General features: G+C 45.6%; 1 protein-coding gene across 1 annotated transcript in view; it reads right to left on the bottom strand.

Moving 5' to 3' along the window:
- The window catches only part of LOC115325373 (WD repeat and FYVE domain-containing protein 3), a 193,923-nt gene that overhangs the window by 99,665 nt on the left and 81,779 nt on the right, over positions 1 to 12,479 (bottom strand). Inside the window, exons 31-36 of the mRNA XM_029986093.3 lie at positions 12,258 to 12,366; positions 9,968 to 10,185; positions 8,291 to 8,481; positions 6,431 to 6,559; positions 5,027 to 5,221; positions 982 to 1,137 (exon numbers count right to left, since the gene is read on the bottom strand). Of these exons, the coding sequence (XP_029841953.2) occupies positions 982 to 1,137; positions 5,027 to 5,221; positions 6,431 to 6,559; positions 8,291 to 8,481; positions 9,968 to 10,185; positions 12,258 to 12,366 (998 nt within the window). The remainder of the gene's footprint in view (positions 1 to 981; positions 1,138 to 5,026; positions 5,222 to 6,430; positions 6,560 to 8,290; positions 8,482 to 9,967; positions 10,186 to 12,257; positions 12,367 to 12,479) is intronic.

A 12,479-nucleotide genomic window follows, 5' to 3' on the forward strand; every position in this document is an offset into this window, starting at 1 on the left:
TGCAGACGCCTGGACGTGCAGAGCGTGGAACACCAATCCCCGCATTCTCCTTGATGCTTGGGTAATAAGCAAAAGGTCTATATGATGAAGACAAAGCATCCAAACTAATGGTACAGAGCGCGAGCTCTTAGCCTACTATTCATAAGCAGGTATGCCACACATGAAACATTGGTAAAATATATAAGTGTATTCATCTCTCAAAAATGTAGTTTATCGTGGACTGTTTCGGCATGCACATGACATCTCAAAACAAAATTAATTTTGTTCAATCCACAAAAAAGTTGTCTGCGCGGACTATTAGCCCTGTTGATCGCACTTCTTGCCGAGCACCAGTGCACTGCAGAGAAGCGAAACCTGCGAAAGAAAGCTCCGTGAGTGTTGCTTCTCTGTAGTGCACCGGTGCTCAGAAAGAAGCGCGCTCAACAGAGCCATGAGAAAGAAATTATAAATTGCTTGAAAACGCCGTTTGAATTAAGTGGCTTATAAATACATTAATACATAATGGGACAAGCAAAATTTTGAAATTTTGTTTGAATTAACGAGACGTGTGACATATCAAAGTATGAATTATCGCGAGCCTACAATGCGGAAAAAAAAAAGATAGAAACAACAACATATTCTCTATGTAAGAGGAAAAAAATGAAAGCCGTTTACAAATCCCTGTAATGCCGAATTGGAGCACAGCTCTTGAGGAGGAGTAGGGAAGGGTACTGAGGGGGGTCACGTCACCTGCGGGTAGTCACGTGACCCCGGGGGAGGGGGGGGGGGGGTCACGTGACCTCGGGGGGGGGGGGGGGGGGATCACGCGATCTCGGGGGGGGGGGTTACGTGACCTCGGGGGGGGGGGGGGGGGGGGGGTTACGTGATCCCCCCCCCAGTTACGTTGACGCCGACCAGGCTGGAAACGGGCCCGTAAGAGCTGCACTCTAAAAAATAATAATCAATTTAGCTGATATGAAACTATTAATGAATGGCACTCACGTCCAAGACGAGGTCAATGACTGGAGGCTGCTTTGTTGGGAATGCCAAGGACAGACTGTCCACAATGATGATCCTCAGGAAGTCCATCACATATTTACGCGCCGAGTGCTTGGTCAGTCCGGCATTGGCTTCCGAGCATTCAGAGTTTGATATTATCTACACAGGGGAGAAATTAACTCGTAAACGTTCGTTCATTTATAAAAAGATTGCACATATTGGCACATTTCTAGCATGGCACCATGGCCGAGAAGCGAATGAGCTTGAAGTGGCATCAGGCCAACTCTGCTTTCAGATAACAGTTAGCAAAGTCTAATGTGTTGAAGGACACGGTAACCTTAATGTTCATTCAATATCACAGTGCTTTTCAAATGAGGCCCCGTGGACCCCAAAAGGTTTGCAATCGCAAAGCCCTCGCTCGTCAATCGAGCCAAGCAATAAAACTTTTTTTCTTGTCATGCACAGAAAAAGCATTTCACCTTTGTGAGATGTTGCTTCTATATATATATCCATAGAACACGTCCATTTCACTCTAGCGATTAGCTGTGTTCATTTTTCATCTCATTATGGGTACCAATCTTGAGATTTTGTAACAAACAAATAATAAGGTACTAAAACCTGGTACAGTACATCCTGCTTATAACACATGCCGTGGGGAATCTAAAATCGGTTCGATACAGAGTGCAATCCACATAAACGATACCAGATCTAAAGATGTACTGCTTATAAAGATCAGTTTCTAGGGTTTCAAGACCAGAAACTTGAAGTGTGCGAATACCAATTAGTAGTTACTGAATCAAATACCGAATTGAATTTAGAAAATAAAAGCAGAATAACTTGAATTGAATATCGAATAGTGATTATTATTGTGTCAAAGTGCAGAAAAAGACTTCTCCAAGTCCGGCCCGCTTGGCACTGGCAAAGTACTCTTGGAAGGTATCTTTTGTGCAGAGTTGTAGCCATCCTCATAGCTTTCGGTAGCTTCCTCCACGTCCAGGTGGTTCGGAAAACGACCTTGTTCGCAAAATCCAAGGACAACCAAGGTCAGCAGCGATAGATTCAGCCAGGTAGAGTTGCGCAGTCCTAGTGCATGGTGGGGGGTACACCTTTTTGCCAAAAGAAACTTTGGCATAGGCTCGTAGTCGGAGAGAGAAACGAGCAGGGCGGTCAAGTTTGGAAGGTGCGGCGAGCAATTTGAGAGAGTCAGAAGACAGCGAAAGAGGAAGGCAATTGCGGATATGCCGATACGCGCCCAATTTGCGAGACTAGGGGACTGAGTAATGTAGCAAGACCGACACGACTAAAGTATTCCGTCCCACCATCTTGCCTACACCGTAGCCAACGGTAGACAAGATCAGGCAAGACTGTGGGCCGAGGTCTGGAGAACAGAAAAACGCAGAACAAGAATGACAAAAATATTGATATGTTTCGCACAACATGGTGCAGCGGTGCACGTCCCGTGCACTGCAGAGAAGGCAAACTTGCCGAGCACCGCGAGCTCCTCTCTCAATCGGAAGAAGTTTGGCAGGTGCATTAGTTGCATTATCGGTATGCGGCCTTTTGTTTTTGTGCTTAGTTTCTACAAATATCGTAAACACCTTTTTCTGCATTTAATCTGACTACATTTTTGTCAATTTGTTTTGTTATATCCGAGGTGGGCCTCTCGGGATTTTTCGTTAAAAGCAGGCTCGTATTGCATTGCAGGTACAGTATAGACCACTTACAACGTAACCGCTTATAGTGCAGGACCGGGTATAACGCGGCTTTTTTAAACCACCGGTTTGCCTCCCATAGAACTCCATGTAATTACATACCGCTTAAAATGCAGGCGCGCGAAGGGAAATACCGGTTATAGTGCGGTTTTCGGAACAGCCCGGCGACCGCGCCGACTGACCGACGCAGAGAGCAAGCTTCCCTGTGCGACACTAGATAACGGCGCGAGCCGCAACAACACGCAGCACTCGCGGGGCAAGGAGGGTGCTTGAAGAAGCGGTGAAAAACAAAGAGAGAGGCCTCAGTTGCCATAGCGACAGAGGGACGCACGCACGTGTCGTTCACGTGCGTGCGTCCCTCCGCAACCGCAACGACAGGCCAATCGCAAGTCAAGGAGAATTGTTCGCGCGCGTTGCATGCCGGCATGCATGCCGGTCGCGGCCCGGCCAGCCCGGCTACTTCTATCCGCAAACATGGCGTCGGTTGTGATCGTCGACATAGACGGCGCGGTTCGTTCTGCGTAAATCGTTCCGCGTAAAAGCGCTATCCTTGACTGAATTTTCGCTGTGTGTCGCTATGATAACCCAGCACGTACTAGAAGGGAAGATCCACCTACTCGTGAGGCGATGTCATGGCGGCACTCTCAAGACGGCAGAAACGCCCGTGTCGTCGTGCTTGTTTACTTCGACTACAGTGGTGACTTCTGCATTTGTGTTTTCGAACATCGCCCGGATTTCTTATTTGGAGCATTTCATGCCTGTGCTAAATTTGAAGGTATTACTGGCACGTACCGTATAAAGGATGCGAATTTTCATGCGTTTTCATCACAGGAGAAAAGTGATTAGGGTTAGCAATCCTGAACGCTAGCAACGTCCGTCCGCAACCCGCGACGCCATTTAAAGGCTGCGCCAGGCAAAAGTCGCTCATTTCTTTCAAAATGTGTGATACACTTGAGAGAGAAGTGTACTAGTCTGGTGAAATAAAGACTTTCCTAAAACTAAGCTTTATTTTTTATCTAATATAAAATAAATTTGTTTTACAAAGGTAAGTTGTCTCATGGCATGTATTTTGGCCTGAAAAGTTGATGTTTTGGTTATAACGCGGTACCGCTTATAGTGCGGATTATCGCGACTCCCGCGACATACGTTATATGCGGTCTACACTGTACTATACAAATAATAATGAGACATCAGTTTGTTATATCCACTATTTTGCTATTTCTGGGTTCATTATAATTGGGCCATACTGTATAGAAGTACAGCTGCCGACCGATTTCTCAACTTCTGCAGGGTTTGAAAAATGTCCGAATAATAAAGCAGTCCGAAAAATCACCAGATTAAAAAACTTGCCTTTAAATTACGTCTAAGCGGGCTTCAAAAAGCCGTAATTAGCGCCTTGCTTCAAGTTACGCCTGCGCGTCTTGTTCCAGTTTACATTTCCGTTTGCATTCAGAAACATTCTATTAGCTTGAAAATCCCTGCCTTCTTTTCTAGCATTATAGTCGAGTACTTTCTGTGCTCCTAAGCAACACATCGCGGCGGCGGAACAGATGGGGCAATGACGTCCAAGGCAGCGTAGTCCGAAAACATGATTCAGCGAGACGAGATCAAGATGAGAGGCGCAAGTGCAAGACTGCAACGTTAAATGAACAAGCAAAATGGTAACAACAATGATGATGATAATGACGCGCAACTAAAGAAAAAAAAGCCGCACATTGTTACCTAGCGGTAAGACTTAGCAACACTCAAGTAGCGCTGCCAAACCAAGCCAATCTGTGTGCCGCCAACAGTGAATCCAAAATGGTGTTGGTGGTGTTTCTTGGTGGTGTTTTGCACTAATCGCTCGCAATGATTTTGTCCAAAAAATCTAACTTTCGGACTTTAAGCTCTTCGAACCATCGGCCTTAAATATGCACTATTTTTATCAAGTAGGTCCCAGTTCCTTGCTAGGTTCGAAATATCGAACAAAACTGAATCATCAGTGTCCGGAAAATTGGTCGGCCACTGTAATGAAAGCACACAATATAGTAAAGAGGTCCTATAGAAATTATCATGACCATGGATGAAGTCTTTGTGTCTGGCGATGCTCTCAAAGTCCTGACCAGTGACAATAGTTAAAATTTCCAAATCTGCTGTCATTCTCTTTAGACTAAATATCACGAGAATCAAATTAGTAGGAAATGAATAGTATGGCGTGCACTCTCATTCTAGCAACAAAATAACCCAAGATGTCTTTTTTCAAAAAATTTTTCCCCCTTTTTTCCTTCAATTGGTCCGAAACAAAATTTTCTCTCTGTTGCTCCCCTCCCCCCTTGGTGAGAAGAGAAAGGGCCCACCTGGAAGTCGTCAGAGGGAGAGGCAGCCTCGCTGGGCCCCCTTACAAAGGGGAAGAGAGTGGAGGCAAGGGCGCACAGGATGTCCGAGCCCATGCACATACTCAAGAAGTCCTGCCGGTTCTGGTACAGGTACATCAGGAACTGCACCAGGGTCACTGGGTGCTCTTCCACCCCCGGGCTGTCCTTCGCTCTCGGCTGGAGAGGCAAGGGCGGTTGCAGCACGTTGTCTTTTAATCACTCTCCAAACACGACGAGGCTAAAATTTAAATGCTTCAAAAATGTTTTCCTAGTAATTCAATGTCTTGTTATGTTTCCCCACAACCCTCCAAATGAGTCACAGGCTTAACTCCATGGGACTCTTCATTGTCCCAGCCCCAACTGTCGCCTCCGCACACGTCTCGCCTGCTCGCACCCTCTCCCACCTTGGCTCTATCCCTGGTCCCTCCCTTTCTCCCAATTCCCCGCTTCCCTAGCCCCATTGTCCCTATCCTTCCGTCATGCCCTCATGCTCCCTACACCCTCACAACCTGGAAGTAAAGACTGCCCTTTTGACCTACTCTATTAAGGTGAAAGCCTTATAGGCCTCATCGTTCAGTCGACCTTCGAAGTCCTTGAGCAAAAACACGTCGGTGACACGAAAAGAATAAAAAAGAAAGGTACCAATGAAACGGCGCCAAAAGTGCGTCGTCAGAGAGCGCGCTGTCTTCGGAGGTTCGTTATCACTGGGACCACAGCCGACGCCATGATCCGAGTGAGCCAATGAAACGGTGCCAAAAGTGTGTCGCCAGAGAGTGGGCTGTCTTTGGAGGTTCGCTATCACATTTACATCAGTGCTTGGGCTTCCGCCTTCAAATCGACTTAGTGATAACATAAGAGACCCTGTGAATTTTTGTCTTGTTCCAAGCTCACTGCTTCACCACTGCAAGAAAAGTTGATTGTCCATGCTGTGGATGCCTATAATAAAGCTATAAAACTGACAAAGTTGAAGGGCTTGGAGAATATTTCTGAGCAAGGCCTGTTTTAGTATGAAATAACAGGTCATAACGAGTCCATTACGGCATTCTCACTCCACAACAAACTCAAGCTATGCTAGATAAAGGTACATTCCACATTGTCTTAGTGCTTATGCCACAACAGTATAGCCAAGAGCTCGCTAGTGTACATCGCAATTGGTAACGAAAAAAAACTGACAGCACATACTGCAACTGTCTCGCAGCATCACATTTTTCTAACGCGTCGAACTTGCACTGTGTATTAACTCGAATAGCAGACGAAATTTTTAACACTGAATCAACACCCTGGCATGTAATGCACTTAATAACAAACATGCTAACCTTGAAAGGAAACTAAGAAACTTTTTAAGGAATTTGGGAATTAGGAAGAAGGAATGAACAGATGGATTACCTGGTTGAGAACAACGCGAACCATGGCCAGCAACACGACAACCAGCTCAAAGTTGATGTCGCCCTGCGACATAACTGACTGACCAGGTGGTACCCCGAACAGGAACGACCAGATGTTGTCCAGGGAGAACTGCAGCAAAACGTCACGACATGTCAACACAGATCCATATTCTGGATTTTGCTAATCACCATCAATCATCAACTTACATGTTAGGACCCGCTGTTGCAGTACACCAACTTTTAATTCCCCTGTCTTGCCCTGAACGTTCATTGATTATAATTGCCTTTTCACAGCCATAGTCACAATTACTGAGACCACTGATATTAAAATTCCAATTACTACCAAAAAATTCCGCAAGAACGCCCACCCAAAATGAAGGAATAAATGGTGAAAAACATGAGGTGGGCTATCTTTGAAAATGAGAAAGCAAAACTTTCTAAAAAAAATGAATGATAAATACAAGGGCACCTGCTACAAACCACGTGATGCGGGAACTGATACCGCAGATCACGGACACGGCAAATTTGTCTTTCACGATGCAATAAACACGTGGGAATTCGCTACAAACTCTTCTGTCATGGGAAAGGATACTGCAGGTGGCAGACGCAGCAGATCTGCATTTCACAGTGGGAAGGAGAAGGATCCGCAGAAACCCGCCGAGAACTCGCATCTCACAAGAACGGATACCACAGATCGCAGAAGGAGCAGATTCAAGTTTCATGGTGCAATAAACATGCGAGAGCCTACTACAAATTTGCCTGCCGTGGGAACCAATATTCGCGTGCGGATCGTGGGAAAAAAAACACAAGAATTCAATATGAACTCGCATGTCCCGGGAACGAATACAGTAGATCGCGGACGCAGCAGAATTGCATTTCACGATGCAATATTGCAATATGCAGGTGGGAAAATTGTGTTGCAATGTAGATATCAACATTCGTGTTGTACCCTCAAACAAGTGGGCTCTGTGGCCATCAGGAACCGGCTGGCTCATGGTGACGCTCGATTCTGTATGCTCACTCAGACACCCCCAAGCTGTGTGCCCCAATCAGTCTTTGTACCTCTGTACACTGCAATATAGAAACCGAAACCAGGTATAGTAACACGTCTCCTCTTTTTAGAGAGAGTCTCTGGATGATGTAGGAACACCTTGTTTATCTTTGTTTACTTTTTACTTTTACTGTTTTCGTTTTGCTGGGTTTTTTTGCCTTTTCTTGTTGACTTTCATTTTACGCCACTTCTTTTCTTTTTTGCTTGACTTTTTTATATGGATGAAGAGAGAGCTCCCTTCCCTCTTCTACATGCCGCACCTCTCCCAGTTTTATTATTATTTTTTTTTTCTCTTTTTGTGTTAGTTGCTTGTGCTGTCGAGGTCACAGTAGCGCGTGCGCATAGGCGCGGCGAAATGCATGCGTGTGTGGCGCGGCGCTCGCGGTTCCCGCCAACTATGCTTTAACGAGGTTCTACCGTATTTAGTGGGCCTCTGATGGGCCAACTGGTAAGCTCCCGTTTTTCACGATTTTCGGCAATAGCAGAAATTCATGGAAATTTCAATTGGAGATTTAGTTAGCACATTTTTGTATATCGAATTAGCGATATATCAAACTATTTTGCGATCCCCTTAGAAGTCAGTATGTCCGGGTTCGACCATACAAACCTTCAGGGCCAACATGAAGTACAACCTTTACAAATACGTGGAGTACCCAAGCTACTTCATATACTAGTATATTGAAAAGGGTTTCGAAGCGTCAATATTAAGAGCGCATCTTCTCATGAGATCATGAGAAACAAATCACCAAGGACGAACTCCCTCCAGCGCACCATCTCCGTGTTACTACAAGGAGCAAGGCGGTAGCCTACCTGGAGGCCGCAGGGGATGCGGGTGACCGGGCGACCCATGAGCATGGCCAGCAGCAAGAAGTTGATGTCGGGCACCTTGACATGCTGGCACATGAGCCACTGCAGCTGCTGGAAGCCCGGCACCTGGTACACCTCCGCCTTGATCGACTGGCTGCTGCCGCCCTTGTTGTTGGGCGCAGACACGTTGAAGCCTGCCGGAGAGAGAGGTGGCATCGCGACGCACCAAAGGGTTGTTTGGGTTACAAGTTACCTTCCAAAGCATCCCGGTGACGAGATGCCACGACACATCAACTCAAGAAACACCTGCGCTGCCGACGATTCCTGGCAACAGTTCGTTTACCACCTTTTCTGGTGTAAAAGTCACATTCTTCTTTCATCAATTTCCACCAGTGTGTCTTATACGACGGTGTGACCAAAGGCCCGCTCACGCACTTGCGTCTGGCTACGACTGACTGAGACATGACCGGTTTTGAAGCCTCTTGCGATGGCTTACGACTGGCTCCGCAGCAGCGCATCCGGTCATAAGCCGTCGCAAGAGGCTTAAAAGGCCGGTCTTGTCTCGGTCGGTCGTAGTCTGACGCAAGTGTGTGAACGGGCCTTTATGTGTGTTTTTTAAAGATAAGTATGGACCTAAACTGTGCGAGGTGTAGGCGGTACTATACAGCTTTCAACAAATCCGAGGACGACCCGAAGCGCGTCGGTAGGGGTCTGCGGCTCGACAGCGTGCCATCCTTCTTTATACATGCGACTTATACAAAGGTGTGATTTATACAGCACCAACTTTTTTATGAAAATGGATGTTTATAGTAGGATGTAACTTACAAAGCAATGTGATTTGTAAACCGAAAAATAGGATACACTGCTGGTTTTAATTGCTGTCATTATCCTTTGTCTTAAATGTGCTGCAACTTATCTGGCACTGAGCTTAGCCTCTATTTTCTAGCCCTTTGTTATTTTATTGCTAGAGAGTGCCCGCAATAATTGAGGTCGTTGACCTTTTGACAAGTACCGAACAATTTTCATGCGATTCATATTAATAATTGGTCTTTTATTAGCAGCTCTTCAGATGCTTTCTGATTCAAACTTCTGGAAAAACACAAAAACTCTTGAAGTATTCACTGATATGACTCGAGTTCAGAATGATCAGATTTTCCGATTGTCCGCAACCATTTGCAAATAAACTGGGTTAAAAAAAATAATCATTACACATGGTGCGTCAGGATCTAGTAAGGTGAAGGCTCGTTGTCCGCAACAAATTCAGATTCCCATTTTAGCGCATATTTCTAGTATGATGATTTTTTTACGGATCAATAGAAATCACGGTGCACTCCAAAGGCCGAGGTAAAGACCTCAGCGCTCGCGTTAATTAAGAAAAGAAGCACTTGGACAAGTACATAGTTTAAGTCAAGCTTCCTGTCAATTTTATAACTTTAGTAGGCTTGTTTTGCTTCATCCATTACGCCGAGTTAACAGTATAGTGAGGCAACATGCCAGAAGCACCTGAGTGCATCAATGTTACCAGGGGTTTGGCTGCACTCAAACTATTACATAATTCCAGGTTTCCTCAGATTTTTTTTCTTTTTTTTGACAGATCCGTCCCACCAGTACTGTGGTGCATGTTACGCAGACAGATGCCATTCAGCGGCCGCGTTACGGAGCCCCCGGAAAGAGGCGTACCGAGGAGCACGGTGGTCCTGTTCTGCAGCACGAGGTCCGTCTCGGTGAGCCAGCCTCCGTTGTGGGAGGCCTCCCTGAAGCGCTGCATGAGGGTGGGGCAGCTGAGCAGAACTGTGAGCAGCTGCAGACCCAGCACCACCGTGGTCGGGTGCAGCTGCCTCTGCAGGAACAGCAGCACCCAGTCCAGGCCTAGCACGCGGGCAAGCTCCTCGCAGAACCTGCGGGGACAGTGGGAGGTGCGTCGGGAGACTAGGGGTAAGCTCTTAATGAATCGCTATGCTCTGGAGCACGGGCTCTCAAACGAGGTTCCTAGCAATGCGGGGCTTCCCAGAGCACTTTCAATGGTTCCCCGAGCTCCAAAAGTATTCTCCACCGCTCCCCGTCCCCGAGTGAAGTGTTTCCCCAGTTCGAGCACTATTCTGGCACATTTAAGCCACCCATTGATGCACACAGCTATGAGACAAACATGGCCGAGAATGATAATTATTGTTTGCAAGCTCTGCAAGCCTTGGAACTGGATTACTGCTCCAGTGCCTAGACCAAGAGGGGTTCCTCGGCTATAAGCCAAGCCGGGTAAGGATTTCTCGAGATCAAGAAGTTCAAAAACCTCACCTGTAAAAGCTTAGAAAAAAAAAAACAAAAAAAACATAATTACCTTACACTAGTATTGTAAAACACAGAGCATGGGCTCCTGTCCCTATAAGTGCATCGTGCCAACATTCAAACTGTTAAAAAAGACAAGCAAAGAAGGTATCGAGTGTTTACCTAAGATTTCTGATCACCTAGCTAATTGAAATGCTTCCCTGCGTCAGCCGTGTCTTTAAGCATGCTGATGCTACTACAAATGAATAGCGCGAAGGTCAAGTGTATACTTGACCTTCGCGCTTCGCGCTATTTATTTGTAATATGGATATCCAACTAGCCCACCTTAATATTTTAGTACATGCTTGTGCATAGTGAGAAAATAATAGTCGAAAAAAATCTTTATATCTTTTATAAAAAAAAACATCCACAAAGTAAAAAAGGAATGCCACAGTTACATTGCCCATTGAATTACAGTTAGGAAAAACAATTGAGTGAGCCTTTCCTTTTGTCCCATTGCCAAACAATAGTTTTCCTAAAGTGAAATTTATGTTATAAAGTGGAACAGAGAAAAACACATTTAAATTGCTTGAACCTCTACCTTTTTCTCAGCATCAGTGGAACGAAAATAATTTATAAGCAAGTAACTATAGAGTGTAAACAAATGAAACTTTATGGGAATACTCTCTACATGTTGGTGGATGTAAATATAGCATTTTACAAAATCAACATTTTTTGGCAGAAAATTTTTTTTTTTTCTTTTTGGGTAGTGTTTTTTTTTAGCAATGAACTTTACTACAGTGGTATTCAATATTTTGTGAGTGAAACATACATCGTAGAAATGTTTGCAATATTGATTAGCCCCGCTATGCATGTCTGCTTTAGCCATAATGACTCGCGAACAGTGCTCAAAGGCCCCAGCTACAGAAAATGTAAAATACTCAATTGTGCACAATTTTAACAGTGATTGAAGAAACAAAATTCCAGAATGTTCGTCGGCACGAAGGAAAAATGAAAGTCGTTTACAGCTCCCTGTAATGCCGGATGAGAGCACGGCTCTTGAGGAGGAGGATGGAAGGGTACTGAGGGATAGGTGACTCCCTGAGGTCACACAACCTTAGGGGGGGGGGGGGGGGGGGGGGGGGGGGTGGAGGGGGGGTTTACGTGAGGGTAACTCTCAAACCTCATGACCCTCGTGAGAGTAACCTTCGTGACACTCATAAGGGTAACCCTTTTGGGGGTAACTAACCCTCGCAACCCTCGTGAGGGTAACCCTCATGAGGGTAGCCATCGTGATCCTCGTGGGGGTAACCCTCGTGACGTCATTATGGGAAACTTCCCATAATGCAACATGCGGTTACGCCATTGCATGCAATGCATTGTATGCGAGCTTTGCAAATCCATTGCATGCAACATTCTGGTTGCATGCAATGGGCCTGCAAAGGGCAATTACGCCGCTTGCATGCAACGCGTTGCATGCAAGCTTTACATGCGCATTGCATGCAACGCACGGTTACGCTGACGCCGACACCACTCAAGCCGGAAAGAGGTGCCTAAGAGCTGCGCTCTAAAAGCCTGCTTCTCCAAAACTAACTTATACGTGCCTGGAAGTCACGCATCGGTTGATGTTACGGAAGACTGGTTAAAAGATGCTACAGCTATAAGGAGCTTTAATAAAAAAAAAGTGAAGGAAGGAATCAACACTTACGGAACATTGACGTTTTTCGAGTTCTGATAGGTCATGAGGTGCAGTATGTGCAGGCAGCGGTTCCTCAGGCAGACATTGTGAATCAGTAGAGCAGTCTCGTCCAGTGGTCCTATACGAAAGCAGAAGCCCCAATCGCAAAATATCCCACAGTGTAAATAAAGACCATGATCAACATTATTGAATCGAAACAAGCATGAACCATAAAAAAGAAGAAAACTCTAC

Source organism: Ixodes scapularis, unplaced genomic scaffold (genome assembly GCF_016920785.2).
Source record: "Ixodes scapularis isolate PalLabHiFi unplaced genomic scaffold, ASM1692078v2 PGA_scaffold3__209_contigs__length_174095766, whole genome shotgun sequence".
NCBI classification, from domain to species: domain Eukaryota; kingdom Metazoa; phylum Arthropoda; class Arachnida; order Ixodida; family Ixodidae; genus Ixodes; species Ixodes scapularis.